This window comes from Cervus elaphus, chromosome 20, assembly GCF_910594005.1.
Source record: "Cervus elaphus chromosome 20, mCerEla1.1, whole genome shotgun sequence".
Taxonomy (NCBI): Eukaryota; Metazoa; Chordata; class Mammalia; order Artiodactyla; family Cervidae; genus Cervus; species Cervus elaphus.
In genome coordinates, this window is record NC_057834.1 from 73,287,659 (window position 1) to 73,301,176 (window position 13,518).

Below are 13,518 nucleotides of genomic sequence, written 5' to 3' on the forward strand. Positions count from 1 at the left end.
GCAGTTGGATTTGTGTCGGCCGAGCGAGGCGCGACTCCCCTTTATGGCGGAGCCGGCAGCGGCGGCTCTGACAGCCGCGGCAGCCGGGCGAGCCGAGCGGGAGGCCGGGCCTCGGGCCGCCGGCCGCGGTCGCCGCAGCTGGGCCGGGGGGAGCGCGGCGCGCGCCGCGACGGGGGCGGAGGAGTGGGCGGGCCCGGCCGGACTGGGGGCGGGGAGGCGGGGAAAGGCGGGGAGCCGGGTCGCCGGCGTTCGGGTCCGCCTCTGACTGCGGCGCGGCGGGGCGATGTGTGATTACCATGGCGAGGAGTCTCTGTCCGGGGGCCTGGCTAAGGAAGCCCTGTTACCTCCAGGTAGGCCGGCGGCGAGCCCGCCGCGCGCCCGCTCTCTGCGCGGGACTTGCCCGCCTTCCTCCTCCCTCCTTGGGTCGGCGCCCGCCCGAACCCCGCTGCCCCCTGCCGTCCGGCACCTGGCGGCGCGCCCTCCCTCGCTGACCCGGCGCCGCAGCCTCCACCGCGGCGCTGTCCCGCCGCCCCCCCAGCGTCCCGGCCGGTCCGGGCTCGCCCTCGGCGCCTCGCATCCCGAGAGCCCCGGGACGTGACCCGGGTGCGACCCCACGCCCCTCGCGTTTGGGGCTCCGCAGTCTGGGCTCGGGACGTGCCGCGGTCTTCTCCCTGGTCCACTGCTCTCCTCCCCCCTCCCTGGTGGGCCCCGCAGGGCGGCTGTTCTCGGCTCAGTCCTGAGTCCTCAGTAGGTGGTAGGAAAGGTAGTGTATCATTCCTCCATATTTTAGAAAATTATGACAAATTGTCACATCAGTGTTTTCTTCAAACCCTGGTGAAGCGGCATGTGCCTCGGGCTGAACCACTTGGTTCGATCTCCATCACACCCGTGATTTAAACGGGAGCAAGGGCTCAAGCGAGGCGGATGGATGTTTGCGTTTTAAAAGGAAGGGGACAATGTCTTAATGCGGCTCACGAATACCCCAGCAATGCAAATGTAATTCTGTCATGTCATGTATACTATCCGCGTGTTAATTTTTCATAATTTCCCGTTCCACCCTCTATTCCTCTGCCAGTCTGTGTCTTCGAACCCTACTACAGCTTTCATGTACTGTTAGTCACCAGGGGGACCTAGTAGACACCGTGAGTAGCTGAGCGCAAATCCATCACCCAAGTGGAAAAACAACTACAAATCAATTCTTCGCGTGGGTCAGCAGTTCTGTCTGCATTCAGAGGACAGTAGTCCTTTACCACGGATATTAAAATGCTTAAAGGTATCCATAGATTATTTTGGGATGGGAATTCATACTCAGGTGGTGCTTATATCAATTATTTTAAAAGTTGAGAAGAAACCGTCGTGGGGCAAGTAAATCTTTCATTTTATTTTGGAAATTGCATGTGTGAATCATTACTCTGCAAAGAGTGATGTACTTCAAGTTGGAAGCTTGATTGACAGCTCATGAAATGAAGAATATAGGAGTAAAATGGAATGTTCTGAGCCTTTGTAGCAACTCTACCAGTGGTAATTGTGCCACGAGTAACAGTAGAGCAACCCAACGTAGAATTCAATCCAGGCCAGATACCTCTTTGTAACCCTTTATGTGACGAGGAAAAAAAAAAAAGGAAAACAAACCACTTTACAGAGTTTGAGATATTTAAAATGTTTTTTCTTAACTAAAACTGTCTAGCTTTTTTTTTTTTTTTTTAGATTTTGTGTCACACTTTTAGACTTTGATTCGTTTGTTCTCAACGTTCTCCACACATGTGGTTGTGACATTTTTTTGGCACCATAGCATAAGAACTTTCAGATTGGCTGAGTTAAGGTTACTTTTACAAATAGTTAGGCTTCTGTTAATGGCAAACATTTAGCAATTCTGCCTTCCAGAATGTGTGCATCATTGCTGCTGCTGCTGCTGCTGCTAAGTCGCTTCAGTTGTGTCCGACTCTGTGCAACCCCATAGACGGCAGCCCACCAGGCTCCTCCGTCCCTGGGATTCAACAGGCAAGACCACTGGAGTGGGTTGCCATTTCCTTCTCCAATGCGTGAAAGTGAAAATTGAAAGTGAAGTCGCGCAGTCGTGTCTGACTCTTCGCGACCCCATGGACTGCAGCCTACCAGGCTCCTCCGTCCTTGGGATTCCCCAGGCAAGAGTACTGGAGTGGGGTGCCATTGCCTTCTCCGTGTGCATCATTATCCATTACCAAATTAAGGTAAACTCAGGTCTTCAGCATTTCAAAAGGACTTGGGGGCATAGTGATATATTAGTAGGGTATTTCTATATAAAATAATGATTAAATAGAAAACTTTGTTGATTATAGTATTATATTTGTGATAATTTTAGAACTTGGGAACCTGGAGCACTGGTGTTTTAAACATTGTCTTGGTATTAGTATTTATTCTCTTTAGGAATGTTCTTGTTAGTTGTCCTTCACCATACCTTTTCAGTTTAACCCGCTGAATAAAAAGGCCTTCACATTACTCACTGTCATGCCTTTTTCTGTTCTCCATTGCTAAATGGTTCACCTTTTGCTTTTAATACTACTTTTACTGTTTGGGGCTTCCCTGGTGGCTCAGATGGTAAAGAATGCCTGCAATGTGGGAAACCTGGGTTTCATCCCTGAATTGGGAAGATTCCCTGGAGAAGGGAATGGCTACCCACTCCAGTATTCTTGCTTTTTTTTTTTCCTTCCACTAGGTGCTTCAACCTGTAAATTGTTTTGGATGAAGTCAAAGAAAAATATTTTTATCTAAGACTATTGTACAGCTATCTATTCAGTTTCTCAGTCACTGAAAGTTGAATTAACATATACAATACTCCTTTCATTTTTTATTTTTATTATCTTTTCAATTTTATTTTATTTATTTCTTCTGTTTTTTTGGCAGTGCCGTGTGGCTTGCAGGATATTAGTTCCCTGACCAGGCTTTGAGCATTGTGAGCATGGAATCTTAAACACTGGACACCCAGGGAAGTCCCCGATTTTCTTTAAAATCATGTTCCTTTGGGAACAGCCTGAGGCATGAGGACAGAGCTGAGCTTTGTTCATTTGTGCATCTGATTCATTATGACCTTGAAAAAATTTCGTAATTTTCTGGTTCCATAGTTTCCATATCATAAAGTAGAAATTGTAGTTCTTAGCTGTGTAATCACGTGAATGTAGTGAGGATAAGATCAGTTTCAGTTTAGTCACTCAGTAGTGTCTGACTCTTTGTGACCCCGTGGACTACAGCATACCAGCCTTCCCTGTTGATCACCAACTCCCAGAGCTCACTCAAACTCGGGTCCATCGAGTTGGTGATGCTTTCCAACCATCTCATCCTCTGTCTTCCCCTTCTCTTCCCGTCTTCAATCTTTCCTAGCATCAGGGTCTTTTCCAGTGAGTCAATTCTTCGCATCAGGTAGCCAAAGTATTGGAGTTTCAACTTCAACATCAGTCCTTCCAATGGATATTCAGGACTGATTTCCTTTAGGATGGACCTCCTTGGATCTCCTTGCAGTCCAAGAGACTCTCAAGAGTCCTCTCCCACACCACAGTTCAAAAGCATCAAGTCTACGGCGCTCAGCTTTCTTTATAGTCCAACTCTCACATCCATACATGACCGCTGGAAAAACCACAGCCTTGACTAGACAGACCTTTGTCAGCAAAGTAATGTATCTGCTTTTTAGTATGCTGTCTAGGTTGGTCATAGCTTTTCTTTCAAGGAGCAAGCATCTTTTAAATGGCTGCAGTCACCACCTGCAGTGATTTTGGAGCCCCAAAAAAATAAAGTCTGTCACTGTTTCCATTGTTTCCCCATCTGCTTGCCATGAAGTGATGGGACTGGATGCCATGATCTTAGTTTTCTGAACGGTGAGTTTTAAGCCAGCTTTTTCACTCTCCTCTTTCACTTTCATCAAGAGGCTCTTTAGTTCTTCTTCGCTTTCGGCCGTAAGGGTGGTGTCATCTGCGTATCTGAGGTTAATGATATTTCTCCCGGCAATCTTGATTCCATCTTGTGCTTCATCCAGCCCGGCATTTCACATGATGTATTCTGCATATAAGTTAAATAAGCAGGGTAACAATATACAGCCTTGATGTACTCCTTTTCCTGTTTGGAACCAGTCTGTTCCATGTCCAGTTCTAACTGTTGCTTCCTGACCTGCATATAGGTTTCTCAAGAGGCAGGTCAGGTGGTTTCTGGTATTCCTGTCTCTTAGTTTTCCACAGTTTGTTGTGATCCACACAGTCAAAGGCTTTGGTGTAGTCAATAAAGCAGAAGTAGATGTTTTTTCTGGAACTCGGCTAGATGAAGTTAAATCTATTTTGTGATATCTTAACCACATTTTTAATAGAAAAGCATGTGAACATAAATGGTAAATACATGTAGGTAAATATATTCAATTCCTTCAACCAAAGGTCCCTGACTTTCTATCATCCCCCCTTTTATTTGTTGAGTCTTTATTGATCTAGGGGCAAATTTTGACTTAATTTTACTGACTTCATCATTTACTTAGTAAATATTTGTCAATGCCTTTCACATGCCAGAAACTCTGTGAGGGGGTTGGGATTCTACAGAAGCTAAACAAACACCCATGTGATCCTCATGGAGCTTAAAGTCTAGTCAAGGAGACAAGCATTAATCAAATAACCTTAGAAATAAAAGTGCTATGAAGAAAAAGTGAAGGGACAAAAGACTGCCTGAGAGGAAGAGAACAGTCTCTCTTTTTTAAAAGTATTTTACTATAGAAATTTTTATACATACATAAAGCAGAAAAGAATAATGTACTCTCAGGTACCTGTCACTTGCCCTCAACAATTATCAGTATTTTGTTTCATCTCCCTTCCCCTGTGTCCTTTTTCCAACTAAAATATTTTGAAGCCGATCCTGTAATTTCATTTAACATAATGAAACATACTTTTAAATGTAACATAATTTCATTTAAATGCCTCAGTATGAATTTCTAACGGATAGTGATATTTTTGACATATTCATAATGCCATTATCATGCCTTAACAAAATTAACATCAGTTTCTTACTTTCTCTCATTCTCCTACATGTGCATTATTCTGAGAGAATGACTAAATTTGATTTGCCATGGGATGGATTTACTGTGATATGAGAGGGTTTCTTGGTAAAAACAAAACGAAAAACTCTCCTCTTACCAGGGGAGAACTTAATTCTCATTTCAGGTTTTGGGAGAAAGTCTTAGAAAATGTCTGGTGTAAGTGACATTTTCATGTAAATGTAATATTTTAGTTTAAAGTAAAGCTGTGATTAGTCAACAGATATATAAAAGATTTTGTTTTGTTTGGAGATAGGGTTAGGGGTGAAGAGCACTGAAGGAATTAAATTTTAAAGATGGGGGAAGAGGTGAAGGGCCCAGTAAGAAGAGCGGAAAGTTTCAGAGACCAGCTTTGTATACTTGCAGTTTTGCTGTTCCGTCTTCAAGTAGGGTGGAGTCCAAAAGTAGTTCTGTTCTGAGGTGTTCAGGCCTTTGGACTTGCAAGTTTCTCTTCCTACTGCAGTTTACAGGAAAAAATTTTAAGCAATTAACTATAACGGAGCTTCATTCTCAGTATTTTCTTTAATCCAAATGTCACTGTGATAATTGATAATGTTTCTAGAAACTGTAGAATGTTTCTAGAAACAGTGGCCTTCGCTGGTGGCTCAGATGGTAGAGTCCACCTGCAAAGCAGGAGACCCCGGTTCAACACCTGGCTTGGGAAGATCCCCTGGAGTAGGAGATGGCAACAGACTCCAGTATTCTTGCCTGGAGAATTCCATGGACAGAGGAGCCTACAGTCCATGGGGTTGCAGAGTCGGACATGACTGAGCAACCAACACTTTCTAGAAACTGTAGTATTATGCAATTAATGATAAGTTTTCAGCTATGATATGGCTTAAGTAGGCATTTATGGACTAATGCGGGGACTGAATTACTTTTTACAGTTTTGTTTATGTAGCAAAGCAGACTCTTCTGTTTGTGAAGAGAAAAACTGATAATGGTGTATATCCATATAGTAGAATATTGTTCAACAATAAAGAGGAATGAAGAATTGATATATGCTATAACATGGATGAACCTTGAAACCATTAAACATATGAAAGAAGCCACTCATAAAAGATCACATATTCTGGGGTTCCATTTATATGAAGTAGCCAGTAAAGGCAAATCTATAAAGACAGAAGATAGTTTAGGGCTGGGAGGGTTGTGCGGAAATGGGTATGAGGTTTCTTTGGGGGGTAAAGGAAATATTCTAAAATTGATGCTGTGCACAACTCTGTGAATATACTAAGATCCACTGAATTGTATACTTTAAATGAATAAACTGTATGGTATATGAATTATATCTCAATTCAGCTGTAAAAAAAGAAATTCAGTTTATCCCATTGACGTGGTCCTTCTCACTGCTTCTTGTCATAGATTCCACCCATGCCAGCTTCTTGGTGTAGAGAGTACTTCATCCAGACTGGTGCAGCCACACTGTTTGCCTGTGTGGCCTCTCTGTGAACCAGGAGGGCTTGTGATCTGCTTGAAGTAGATATAGCCTACCAGCGTTTACCTGAGCAAACAATGGCTCAGGGCAAGGCAGCATTCGCAGAGCACACTAACTTTAAGTTCTATCCTTCCTGGCTATTTTGTTGAAAGCTTACCTGGGAATTAGTATTTCCTGGACTAGCTATATGTTGTGGCACATTGAACAGAGTAGAATCCTGCCTCTGAGAACAGGATCTGTGGGTGTGTTCATGTTCACTAGTTTGGACCATTTTTAGGCAGTGTTTTCCTTCCACACACCGTTGTGATGGTACTCTTTGGGGCCTCTGTGGTGACCCAAGTTGATGCCTTTGTTTGTCTCTTTTTAGCAGTGTGTTTTCTACAAATTAGGATCCACTTTGTTTAGAGTTTGCTCATAGCCTGAGTGGGACTGATAACACAACAGCCCTATAATTCATTGGTTTTACTTTATAATACCTTCCTTCTTCTCACTGTCATTAAGTCCTGGAAGAATGAAAGTTAAGACAATTTAAGCTAATTCTCTATACTTAGATTAGACACATTTTCCATTCCAGTCATTCTGCCTACGTGCCCTGTTACATATAAAAGGCTGCTGGAATGCTAATGGCATTTGAAGTCTGAGATACTTGGGTACTTCTGAAGGTTTTTCAAGTCCTTTAAATTGCAAAAGTTTTAAATTTCTTAAGGTAGCCTCTTAAAAATAACTAGCAGTTTCAATGTGTTCAGTAGGGCTGTTATGAATGGATGGATAAATGGCATATTCTAATGAGGGTGTTGGCACTTGAACATTTCTGATACCTACCTGGCTCTTTGATTTACATTAGTACTAGTCTTCAAACGTGACTGCTGTAGATGGTTTGGTTCTTTTTGACTTCATGTGTATATTTTGCAGGATTTAGTGTCTTGTAGGGTTATTGATATGGTTTAGTTGATAATAGTGACAATGTTGACAAATACTGTAGTAAGAATAATATGACTTCTTGCTCATTTTCAACTCCCAGGATTATTTTAAATCTAAGGGTAATAAAAGCAAGTATTGTTTCCTATTCTCCAAAGGGAGAAGGACTGTCAGTGGTGTGGTTCATCAGCTCTTTTATACCTGCTGTACAGGGTTAAACTTTTGCTTTTGCCTGAAACTGAATCTTTAACTATGATTAGCTTTCTGAAACTAGTGAGTATACAGGGAGCATATGTATCCCATAATGTCTTAAATTCAAGCATAGAATTATAATGCAGCCTTTGGTATTACTATTAGTCACTATAATAAACTCAAAGAAATGGTGAATTCTCAGGCAGATTTCATACTCAGACACTTTCAGGCTATAGCATGCAGTAAAAGGGTTTCTCCATTGTTATCTTCCCAGTACCTCAGCTTTTCATCTTAATGTTTTGTATTCTTTATAGAAGTTTTCTTTTTTTACGGTTTTCATTTTAATGTTTTCATTCCTTAAAGTTGCTTTGAAAAACAATACTGTACGATTCTATTAAATACCATCTTTTGACACTGACTGGAAAGATAAATGTCTCACATTTTTAACATATTTATTTCTAGATATTTAAATATTTTGTGAATAATTTTTCTTTAAAACCCTTTAATTTACAATGCATATGGGTTTAGAAAAACCAGAATACTGCAAAATGAACATGTTTAAAAGATCCAAAATATTAGTCAATGAATTTTTCTTTGGAAATAGTATGGGATTTTTTTGATAATTATTTAATGAAATTAAATAGTATCTGTTTTAGGGGTGATCATGGTGTTGTGGATTTTTTTTCCTTTGGTTTTTTTATTGTGGTCAAAAACACATAGCACAAAGTTTACCATCTCAACCATTTTTAAGATTATAGTACAGTACTGTTAACATATGCACATTTTTGGGCAACAAATCTATAGAATTTGTAATCTTGCAAAACTGAAACTGTGTACCTATTGAATAAGAGCTCCCCTTCTTCCCCTCCACACCATCCTGGTAACCACATTCTACTTTCTTTTTCTATGTGTTTGACTTCTTTAGATAACTTGTGTAAGTAGAATCATGCAGTAATTTTTGTGTGTGTGTGACTGGCTTATTTTACTTGAATATCCTCAAGATTTATTCATCTGGCAGTGTATGATAGGATATCTTTGTTTTCAAAGGTTGAATAATATTCCACTGTATGTGTATACCACCTTTTTAATCCACATCAGTTGATGGACATTTGGGTTACTTCCAACTCTTGACTGTTGTAAATAATGCCACAGGGAACATGGGAGTGCTAATATAATATCTTTGAGATATTCTTTCAATTATTTTGTATGTATACCCAGAAGTGGGATTGCCACGTCACTGGGTACTTCTGATTTAAAATTTTTGAGGAACGTCTGTACTATTTTATATAGTGGCTATGTCATTTTATATTCCCATCAACAATGCACAAGGACTTCAATTTTTCCGCATCCTTGTCAGCATTTGTTATTTTGCTTTTTGTTTGTTTACTGGGCCAGCTATCCTAACGGGTTTGAAGTAATGTTTCATTGTGGTTTGGATTTGCATTTCCCTGATGATTAATGATGTCGAGAATCTTTTCATGTGCTTCTTGACCATTTGCATGTCTTGTTTAGAAAAGGTTTCTTCTTTTTTTTTTTTAAAGGCTTTATTAGTTAACTTATTTGGCTGCATCAGATTTAACAGTTTTGGCATGCAGGATGTTGGTTGCAGTGCACGGACTCTAGTTGAGGCCAGTGGGCTCAGTAGTTGTGGTGCTTGGGTTTAGTTGCCCCATAGCATGTGGGATCTTAGTTCTCCAACTAGGGGTGGAACCTTCATCCCCTGAGTTGCAAGGAGGATTCTTAATCACTGTACCACCAGGGAAGTCCTGAAAAAGTTTCTTTTTGATTTATTGTTTCAGAATGATGTTTATTCAGCAGGGTTATGTTATTGTAAGCAGTACTCCCCTTCCTTTCCTAAGAAGGAGAAGGAGAAAGAGGGAGTGATGTTTAAATGTTTAGAGAGAGTGAGAAAGCAAACAATTATTGGACACTGTTAGCAATTGATTAGTAGAGGCATAGGTATAAGGGTATTCTTTGCACTTTTCTCTTCAATTTTTTGAAGATTTAAGCATTTCCAAAATAAAAGGTTAAATTTCCAAAATAAGAAGAGACACGGGTTTGATCTCTGGGTCAGGAAGATCCCCTGGAGTAGCTAATTGCAACCCATTCCAGTATTCTTGCCTGGAAAATTCCATAGACAGAGGAGCCTGGTGGGCTACAGTCCATAGGGTCTCCAAGAGTCAGACATGACTAAGCACAAACACACACACACACAAAATAAAAGGTTGGGAGAAAATAAATTAGATTGAACTTCATAATAATTGAGTCTGACTAGAATAAATGAATTCTATCCAAAGTTACATTAAGGGTTAAGGAAATGAGATTTGACAAAGCATGTTTGAAGTCAGTGATTGAAGAAAGCATGGTAGTTTTCCAGTGGTCCTATAACAAATTGCCACAGATTTAGCATCTTCCCCCCACCCCCCTCAGATTTAGCATCTTAAAACAACACACATTTATTAGTACTTGTGTCTCACACTTCTGAAGGTTAGATGCCCCAGCACTGTGTGACGCAGCTGGTTCTCTGCTCCAGGCTGAAAATCAAGCCCTCACTAGGGCTGCCCTGGTAGCTCAGGTGGTAAAGAATCTGCCTGCGATACAGGAGACCTGGGTTTGATCCCTGGGTGGGGAAGATCCCCTGGAGGAGGGAATGGTAATCCACTCCAGTATTCTTGCCTGGAGAATTCCATGGACAGAGGAGCCTGGCCAGCTACAGTCCATGGGGTCAGACACGACTGAACGACGAACACACACACAGAGTTGAGTTTCTTTCTGGAGCTCTGGGAATGAATTGACTTCTAGGCTCTTACAGATTGTTTTCAGAATTCAGTTCCATGCTGTGGTAGGGTTGAGGGCTCCATTTCCTTGCTGGCTGTTGCCTGGGGGGTGTTCTCGGTTTCTAGAGGCTGCCTGCATTGATCGGCTCATGGCTTCCTTTCTCCATCTTCAAAGCCAGCAATGGTGGGTGGAGGCCTTTGCAGGTTTTCAATCTCTCTGACTTCCTCTTCTGCCTCAGCCTTTTTCTACCTTTCTCTGCCTCATATCTCTGACTGCTGCCTTTAAGGGTTCATATGATTACATTGGGTTCACCTGGATAATTCAAGATACTGTCTCTGCTTTAAGTCTCTTTACAGCAGTATCTAGATTAGTGCTGATTAAGTAATCAGGGGGTGGAAACCTTGGGAGACTTAGAATTCTAACATAGAAAACACAACTGAAAATTCTGACAGTTTAAAAAAAGTCAATCATTTCCTAAAGTATTTTGTTTTCCTTCCATTACTATTAGGTTTTTTTTTTTTTTTTTTTACTATTAGGTTTTAAGATGTTACCATAGGAAATTTTATGAATTACCATTGTATTTATCATTCCAGCAATTACTATGAGAGGAATCTTGGATACTTATTAAAGGAAGGAAAATACAAATAGCTACTGAACAACCACATGTGGCAATACTTGTTTTTACAATAGATACTATTCTTAAATCTTTTGTAGCCTTGTACAAGCTAAAAAGTGGAAAAGTATCATTTTATGAACTCTAAGAAAAGGTTTTTAGAATGTAACCTAATACATTAACATATGTAGAATAGATAGCTAATAGAAAGTTGCTGTGTAACACTGGCAGCTCAATGCAGTATTCTGTGACAACCTAGGGGGTGGTTGAGGTGGTGGGGAGGTACGGGGGGAGGGGACATAGTGTACTTATGGCTGATTCATGTTGTTGCATAGCAGAAGCCAATACAATACAATATTGTATAGCAGAAGCCAATTATCCTCCTCTTAAAAATAAATTTAAAAAATGTAACCTGTGTCTTTCTGTTTATTACCTAACAGTTGTTCTTTACTTTAAAGAAAAAAGTGCTTGGTTTTGTTATAATATGTCAGCTTATAAGATTTTCAGTCACATCTGATTCAGTATAACTAAATTCATACCCAGTGAAGGCAGTGCCTACTTATTACTCCAGTCTTGTCCTTTATCCTGAGCATATAGTACTCAGGATGTGCAAAATGATACAGTATAGTCCACACACTGAAAAATATTCTGTCATCGCTCTGAGATATTGAACTCCAGTGGCTCACACTCAGCACACACTGCTCTTTCACATTCTTACTGTTTACTCTTACTGCCACCTCCATCATATCCTCTTCACCATTGTCGTTATAATTGAGGCTCTTGCCACCCTCTCTTCTTCCAATCTGCCAACCTCCTCTGGCTTCCCTCCTTTCCCTGTTCAGTCAGGATCAGATGTTCTGTCATGTCAGCTACTCTTCTTTGCCCACTCACTACCTCTTTGCTTCTCTTACTTTCCTTTCTTCTTGTCCTGATATTCTCCCTTTCCTTTCAATCTCATTTTTTCTTTAGCCCCTATTGTCCTCAGGACTCCAACCTTCTCTGCTTCTCACTTTGTAGTCTCCTTGTGTCTCTTCACATGGCTTCCACGACAACCCAAATACTAATGGGTCTCAGCTGTGTATGATCAGCCCAAACGTCCCCACCTCAAACTTCAGATTTGCATCCCTCTGCTTATTTGATATCTACCTCTAGTTAGCACTTCATGTTCAACATGTCCAAAGCTAAAGCCCTGGCCCCAAATTGCTTCTTTACTCATTTCAGTTAGTGATACTGTCCAGTTACTCAAGAGATAAATATACTCAAGTCCTTCTAGACTCTCCCTCTCTTCTTATCCTCATGTTTAATCCCTCAACAATTCCACTAATGAATCTCCTAAATAGCTTTTGATTGCATCGTCTTTCTTTTTTTAAATATACAGTGTTATCAACTGTAGTCACCATGTTTTACCTTAGATCCTCAGACCTTATTCATTGTGCAGTTGTAAGGTTTTTACTGGTCTTTTACTGATCTCTTTCTTTTTTTTTTAATTTTATCAATATGTGTCATATTTATTTATTTATTTTTTCCCAATTATTTTTATTAGTTGGAGGCTAATTACTTTACAATATTGTAGTGGTTTTTGCCATACATTGACATGAATCAGCCATGGATTTACATGTGTTCCCCATCCCGATCCCCCCTCCGACCTCCCTCCTCTACTGATCTCTTTCTATTTTCCCCACCTCTCAGCCTCTGGTAGCCATTTTTCTATTCTCTGTTTCTATGAGTTTTACTTAAAAAAATTTTTTTAGATTCTATATATAAATGATACTATGCAGTATTTATTTGTCTTTCTGTCTGGCTTACTCAGCATAATGCCTTCAGGGTTTATCTGTTTTGTTGCAAATGGCAGTATTTATTTCTCATGGACGAATAATTTTCCTGTGTGTGTGTGTGTGTGTATGTTTGCATGTCTGCCATGTTTTCTTATCCATTTATCCTCTAGTGGACACTTTGGATACTGAGGTTATTTCCATGTCATGGCTATTATGAATAATGCGGCATTGAACACAGGAGTGCAGCTATCTCTTTGAGATCCTATTTTCATTTCCTTTGGCTATATACCCAGAAGTAGGAATGCTGGTAGTTCTGTTTTTTAGTTTTTGCAGAACCTCCATATGTTCCATGGTGATTAAACCAGTTTACATTCCCACCAGCAGTGCACAAGTGTTCCTTTTTCTCCACATCCTCACCAACATAGTTGTCTCTTGTCTGATGATAGCCATTCTAATGGGTGTGAAGTGATAGTTCGTTGTGATTTTGATTTGTGTTTCTCTGATGATTAGTGATAGTACCTTTTCATGTACCTGTTGACCATTTGTTTCCTGCTGGTACCCTGATTCTCTCCTTTGGTCTCTTTAGGCCCACCATAATAGCCTCCAGAAGGGCCTTCCTGCCACCTTTACCCCTATCAGATCCACCCCCCACTTTCCTTCCAGATCAGTCTTCTCCAGAATGCCAATCTGATCTAATCCCCCTCCTACCAGTGAAGTCCTTCTGTGATTTACCATTGACTTCAGTAGACCATTGACTTCAGTGGCT

At 40.9% G+C, this 13,518-nt stretch overlaps 1 protein-coding gene across 2 annotated transcripts in view; it reads left to right on the top strand.

Annotated features, from left to right (window-relative positions):
- Positions 1-201: 201 nt before the first annotated feature.
- Positions 202-13,518, top strand: part of DIPK1A (divergent protein kinase domain 1A) — a 117,578-nt gene continuing 104,261 nt past the window's right edge. Inside the window, exon 1 of one of the 2 annotated variants that reach the window (XM_043875591.1) lies at positions 202-350. In XM_043875591.1, coding sequence (XP_043731526.1) covers positions 297-350 — 54 coding nt within the window. In that variant the 5' untranslated portion in view covers positions 202-296. The remainder of the gene's footprint in view (positions 351-13,518) is intronic. The other variant, XM_043875590.1, reaches the window with a different exon arrangement.